The sequence below is a fragment of the Mastomys coucha genome, chromosome X, assembly GCF_008632895.1.
Source record: "Mastomys coucha isolate ucsf_1 chromosome X, UCSF_Mcou_1, whole genome shotgun sequence".
Classification (NCBI taxonomy): domain Eukaryota; kingdom Metazoa; phylum Chordata; class Mammalia; order Rodentia; family Muridae; genus Mastomys; species Mastomys coucha.
This window is the reverse complement of record NC_045030.1, coordinates 108464756-108471474: the sequence shown is the minus strand read 5'-3', so window position 1 is coordinate 108471474 and position 6719 is coordinate 108464756. Positions and strand designations below refer to the sequence as shown.

At 33.6% G+C, this 6719-nt stretch overlaps 1 protein-coding gene across 1 annotated transcript in view; it reads left to right on the top strand.

Annotated features, from left to right (window-relative positions):
• Brwd3 (bromodomain and WD repeat domain containing 3) overlaps nt 1–6719 on the top strand; it is a gene marked incomplete at its 5' end in the record, with an annotated part of 95991 nt that overhangs the window by 31994 nt on the left and 57278 nt on the right. The window contains 2 exons of the mRNA XM_031372147.1: nt 5131–5231; nt 5897–5967. Of these exons, the coding sequence (XP_031228007.1) occupies nt 5131–5231; nt 5897–5967 (172 nt within the window). The remainder of the gene's footprint in view (nt 1–5130; nt 5232–5896; nt 5968–6719) is intronic.

Sequence of the window (6719 nt, the reverse complement as noted above, 5' to 3'; positions counted from 1 at the left end):
TACTGTTTTTTTTATTTATTATTTTTTTAATATTATACAGAAGTATTGCATTTATATTATTTCTGCCCCTTCCTTCCTATCCAACTCCTCCTGTGCCACCCAGTCAAATTTGGAACCTCTTCTTTTATTATAATGGTTACATTTATACACATATGTATATGTAAATGCAATCTTCTGAGTACACATACTGTTGCTCATATATGCTTAACTCTAGAGAAAGTTATTTTCCCTGCCTCAATAGCCATTGATTACATGTAGCTCTTCATCTAGGGGTGAGGCTTTGTAAAGTTTTAACCACCCACATTGGCATGGCATTTTGTCCACAGTAATAATTACCCATTGGCAGTCTATATTGTTTACTATAACTTACTAGCTATCTTTTCATTCACAGTATATTATCCCTCCAGTTTATTTCCTTTTTTTTTGTGAGCTAACTGCTTTCTTTTTTTTATTTCCTTTCTTTTATAAATAATACCATTGAGATGAAATGATATATTAGTAGTGGTTTCCACCAAATGATAGAATTTCAGTTTCTTTTTATGTAGTTTAGTTTTGCTCAATATTCTCTATATATCAATTGGTATGTTAGAAATATATGTCCTTTCTATCTTACCAGGCATTATGGCACATGCCTTTAATCTTAGAAGCTGGAGGTATGAGGAACTCTGTGAGTTTAAGGCCAGCTTGGTCTATATAGCATTATCCAGGACAGCCAAGAGTAGAGGGACCCTGTCTCAAAAAGAAATAGAAATATATTTGCTTTTTTCAACAACATATAACATTATTTGTCAAATAAAATAATGTAACTAATATATAGCAGCATATCAACATGTGATTGTTAAAGCAACTTAATCATATAACTTTAAATTTAAATTTTAGAATTTCTTGAGATAATAAAGTTCTTATTGTTCATGTTCTCACTCCTATGAATCACTAATCAGCAGCAAATTTACAGACAAGTTGGTAAATACTTTAGGTTTCTAAGGGCATACAGTCTTTGTCAAATCACTCAACTTTATTTTTACAAGTGACAAAATATCCACAGATAGTATACGGTTATTGTGTTCTATAAAGTTTTATTTATACAAAGAGTCAGCAAGCTGGATGGTACATGTAGACCATAATTTGTTGACTCCTGATATAGATAGTGTATTAGCCTTTGCAATACAGTTTTCTTTATCTGCGTACTGAAGCTATTAAAAGACATGCTACATAAAACGTGTTTTTTTTTCCATCTATTCAGTACTAATAGATAATAGTAATGGGCAATGCAATGTTCATTTCAAACATAAGGCTTTAGATTGAACTAATCAAATTAACCTTAATATGTATGATGATTTATTTATTTTGATTTGAGCTCAAAATATTTATCAGTCTCATATATATTAATCCTTAATTATTATCTCAATGGAAATTATTTTCACTTGGGATTTTTTTATTCTGGTATTAAGGATTATACTCAGGGCTGTGTGCATGGTAGGTAAGTGTTCTACCACTGAGTTATATTTCCAGCCCCTCATTTATGATTTTGAAATTCATAACCATACTGGAAAATCTGGTCTGGTTTTAAATGTTTTCCTATGGCTTAGCCATCGTGGAGACAGATGGTTCCTCCCTTCTCTATTATTCTTTTCTGAGGAAACATAAAATGCCTAGGGTCAGAATCAGAGAAGTGTACTAGAGATGCTTCACCTAATTTTCAGGAGACTGGAGGCTCCATGGAGTTTAGAAGTCAGGTTGTGTGGTGTTTGGGGGGTCAGGACATCCACGTGGAGACAGCGGGGTGGGGAGGAGACATGAGATATGTATGGAACAGTTGGAGGGTGTACCAGGGCCCAGGGATAAAATCTGGAGTGTAGAAAAATAATAAATAAATAAATGAAAGAAAAAAAAGACTGTGGTCCGTTTAGGAGTCGTGATTCTTTAAATTGCCAAGTGTATTTTTTCTTACTCTGTTCATACTTCAATGATATTAATAAAGATTTAGTATATTTAATTTTATTAAAGAAAACAATTAAAAATGGTTTAAATTTTAGAAAGACAAAATCACCTGGGTATGGTGACATAAACCTGGAATCCCAGTATTCTGGAGGCAGAGGTAGGATAGCAGCAGGTGCAGGACCAGCCTGTCTACGTAGTAAGCTATAAACCAGCTAGGATTACCTAGCAAAACCTGATCTCAAAAGAAAAATCCACAGCTTTTTCTTAGGAACATATATTTTCTGCATTTGTTGTAATTTAATGTACTAAAGATTTGTGAATTCATTCTCTATTAAAATATTCTAAAAAGTATTATGTTACATTATTTAAAACAGCACAGAAATATTTTATTTTAGCTTCAAATATTATTTTCATTTTTAAGATTTTATTTTTAGTATTATTATATGTATATGTGTGCTGGGGTAATATGTTGGTGTATGTGGTAATGTCTGTGGAGGCCAAAAGACAGCACTGCAGCTCTTATAACTGGAATTCTAAGACATTGTAAACCATCCAGTGTGGGTGCTGGGCACCAAAACTAGGTCCTCTGGAGGAGCAACAAGCATTCTTTTTTTGGGGAGGGGGTGGTTTGTTCGAGACAGGGTTTCTCTGCATAGCCCTGGCTGTCCTGGAACTCACTCTGTAGACTCATTCTGGCCTCGAACTCAGAAATCCGCCTGCCTCTGCCTCCCAAGTGCTGGGATTAAAGGCATGTGCCACTACCGCCTGGCAATTTTAATATTTTCAACTGTTAATATTCAACAAACAATATTCAAGATATATTTCATTGTATCCCTTTTCATTTCTGATTTTATGAATTTGGATACTGTCTCTGTGCCCTCTAGCTAAGGGTTTATCATCTTGTTGATTTTCTCAAAGAACCAGCTCCTGGTTTTATTGATTCTTTGTATAATTCTTTTTGTTTCTATTTGGTTGATTTCAGCCCTGAGTTTGATTATTTCCTGCTGTCTACTCCACTTGCATATATTTGCATGTTTCTGTTCTAGAGCTTTCAGGTGTACTGTCAAGCTGCTAGTGTAAGCTCTCTTCAGTCTCTTTTTGGAGGAGTTATGAATTTTCCTCTTACCATGGCTTTCATTGTGTCCCATGAGTTTTGGTATGATATGTCTTCATTTTCATTAAAGTCTAAAAAGCCTTTAATCTTTTTCTTTATTTCTTCCTTGACAAAGTTATCATTGAGTAGAGAGTTGTTCAGCTCCCATGTAAATGTGTGCTTTCCATTGTTTTTGTTGGTATTTAAGAACAGCTTTAGTCTGTAGTGAGCTGATAGGGTGTACGGAATTATTTCAATCTTGCATCTGTTGAGGTGTGATTTGTGACCAATTATATGGTCAGTTTTGGAGAAGGTACCATGAGGTGCTGAGAAGAAGGTATATTCTTTTGCTTTAGGATGAAATGTTCTATAAATGTCTTAGACCCAATTGGTTCATAACTTCTGTGAGATTCACTGTATCTCTGTTTAGTTTCTGTATCCATGATCTGTCCATTGCTGAGAGTGGGGTGTTTCAACTCTCCCACTATTACTGTGTGGGGTGCAATATATGCTTTGAGCTTCAGTAAAGTTTCATTTATGAGTGTGGGTGCCCTTGCATTTGGAGCAAGATGTTCAGAATTGAGTTTTGAGTTTTTCTTGTTAGATTTTTATTTCCTTTGATAAGTATGAAGTGTCATTCCTTATCTTTTTTGATAACTTTTCATTGAAAGTTGATTTTATTCGATATTAGAATGGCTCCTCCAGCTTTTTTCTTGGGACCATTTGCTTGGAAAATTGTTTTCCAGCCTTTTATTCTGAGGTAGTGTCTGTCTTTGTCACTGAGGTGGGTTTCCTGTATGCAACAAAATATTGGGTCCTGTTTACATACCCAGTCTGAAAGTCTGTGTCTTTTTATTGGGGAATTGAGTCCATTGATATTAATAGATATTAAGAAAAAGGGTTGTTACTTCCTGTTATTTTTGTTGTTAGAAGTGGAATTATGTTTTTGTGGCTATCCTCTTTTGGGTTTGTTGAAATAAGATTACTTTCTTGCTTTTTCTAGGGTGTAGTTTTGCTCCTTGTGTTGGTGTTTTCCATCTGTTATCCTTTGTTGGGCTGGATTTGTGGAAAGATATTGTGTAAATTTTGTTTTGTCATGGAATGTCTTGTTTTCTCCATCGATGGTAATTGAGAGTTTTGCTGGGTATAGTAGTCTGGGCTGGCATTTGTGTTCTCTTTGGGTCTGTATGTCATCTGCCCAGGATCTTCTGGCTTTCATAGTCTCTGGTGAGAAGTCTGCTGTTATTCTGATAGACCTGCCTTTATATGTTACTTGACCTTTTTTCCTTACTGCTTTTAAAATTCTTTCTTTGTTTAGTGCATTTGATGTTTTGACTATTATGTGGCAGGAGGAATTTCTTTTCTGGTGCAGTCTATTTGGAGTTCTGTAGGCTTCTTGTATGTTCATGGGCATCTCTTTCTTTAGGTTAGGGAAGTTTTCTTCTATAATTTTTTTGAAGATATTTACTAGTCCTTTGAGTTGGGAATCTTCAGTCTTCTATACCTATTTTCCTTAAGTTTGGTCTTCTCATTGTGTCCTGGATTTCCTGGATGTTTGGGTAAGAGCTTTTTGCTTTTTGCATTTTCTTTGACTGTTGTGTCAATGTTTTCTATGGTATCTTCTGCCCCTGAGATTCTCTCTTCTAATCTCTTGTGTTCTGTTGGTGGTGCTTGCATCTATGACTTCTGATCTCTTTCCTAGGTTTTCTAACTCCAGGGTTGCCTCCCTTTGTGATTTCTTTATTGTTTCTAGTTCCATTTATCTATTTAATTTTAGTTAGCAATAAAACCCGACTTTGAAATTATTTTCTTTGTGTGTACGTGGTATTTGTACATGTATGTGGGCTTCAGGCATTCATGTGCTATACATAGCACATGTGTGAAGGTCAGGGGAACTTATGTTAGGTGTTTTTCTCAGTCTGTTGTCTGGATTCAGTGAACTAAATTCAGGACCTTGTTCATTCATTGTGGCACCACATTACCCACTAAGCCATCTCAGTGGACTGACACTGAAAGTCTTAAATGATTTATGTGCTGTATTTATACAAAAAATAGTTTGAATGGGAAAACTTAATCTTATTTAACTTCTTTTTAAGTTTTGTCCATCAACTAAAGGCACAACTAGATACCTCACTTCTACTGGTGCTGATGGAACAATTTGTTTCTGGCAATGGCATGTAAAAACAATGAAGTTTAGGTAAGTTTAAATTTTAGGAATTTTGCGAAAAATCAAATTTATATATCTTCGTTACCTTGGTGTTATAGTAGTTCAAGTATTGAAGTATGTATATGTAAATATTCCCCCGTGCTTATTTATATCCATACTTATTTTAATATTTAGTGATTTTAGGATGACTATTCTTATAAATAGTTGAGACTATGAAATTCATAGCGAAGAGTGGGATATGATGTATTTGAACATTTTAAAACTTTTTTATTTATTTTATATATATGAGTCTACTGTAGCTGTCTTCATACATACCGGAAGAGGGCATCAGATCCCATTACAGATTGTTATGTGCCACCATGTGATTGCTGGGATTTGAACTCAGGACCTCTGGAAGAGTAGTTAGTGCTCTTAACTCCTGAGTCATCTCTCCAGCCCTGAACATTTTATAATAATATCATTAAATAGCATGACTATATGTTTGCAAAACTATTGTCAAAATTTTGATGTTAAATTATATTTATAAGGATTAAAAACTTTTAACTAAAATTATGATAATAGCCCTCATTGTCTTCTTTTCTTCAGCTTTTTAAAACTAATACTGATGCTAAATAGATCAGTATTCATCAGTGTGCTTAGATTTTTGTCCGTTAGATGAACCTGATAGAATTAAAAATGTTTACTTTATTCTTTAGAGATCGCCCAGTAAAATTCACTGAGAGATCCAGACCTGGAGTTCAGATATCTTGTTCATCTTTCAGTTCTGGTATGTATCAAAATTGGATGCTTTTAGTACTTAAAATGATCCATGTATAAAAGACCAATTTAAGTTTTGTTATGAAAAAAAAAATGTGTGTGTGATTGAAGTTAAGCCTACCAAAGGTGTAAACCATATGTTATGCTACAGGAACCTGTTTGACTAATTAGTGCCTAGTAATATTTTTAATTTAATTTAATACATTTTATATAATGCTAGTTTTATTTGGCAAAGAATAAATAGTTCCCAAACCAAATACCCCTTAACTAAAATGCATAGTATTCAACCCTCCCCTATTTAATACAAAATTCCTAGCTTAACATTACAGAAAATATACATAGTTGTGGCTTCATATATATGATGTTGTAAGATTTTTTTAAGCATCTTAAGTCTTAGAGTTTTGACATAGTTTTTTATATAAAATATAACGTCCTTAAAAGGTTTGACTTGTATAGTTTTTTTATCAATAATCCCACATTTAATGTATAATTGATATATTTTGTTAGGTGAAGGATATATCTGTCTTAGTTACTTCTCTGTCTTTGTCTCTCATGACACTGAGAATTGGACCCTTGAACTGCTAGGCAAACATTCCATCACTGAAATGTCTCCACAATCTTCTAACTTCATTTTCACTGTTTGTTTATTAATTTTTAACTTTCTAAACAAGGAAAGCTTTCATTTTTAACATATATTTATTATATATAATATATATATTATGTATATTATATATATATACATATATGTGTGTGTCTATGTGT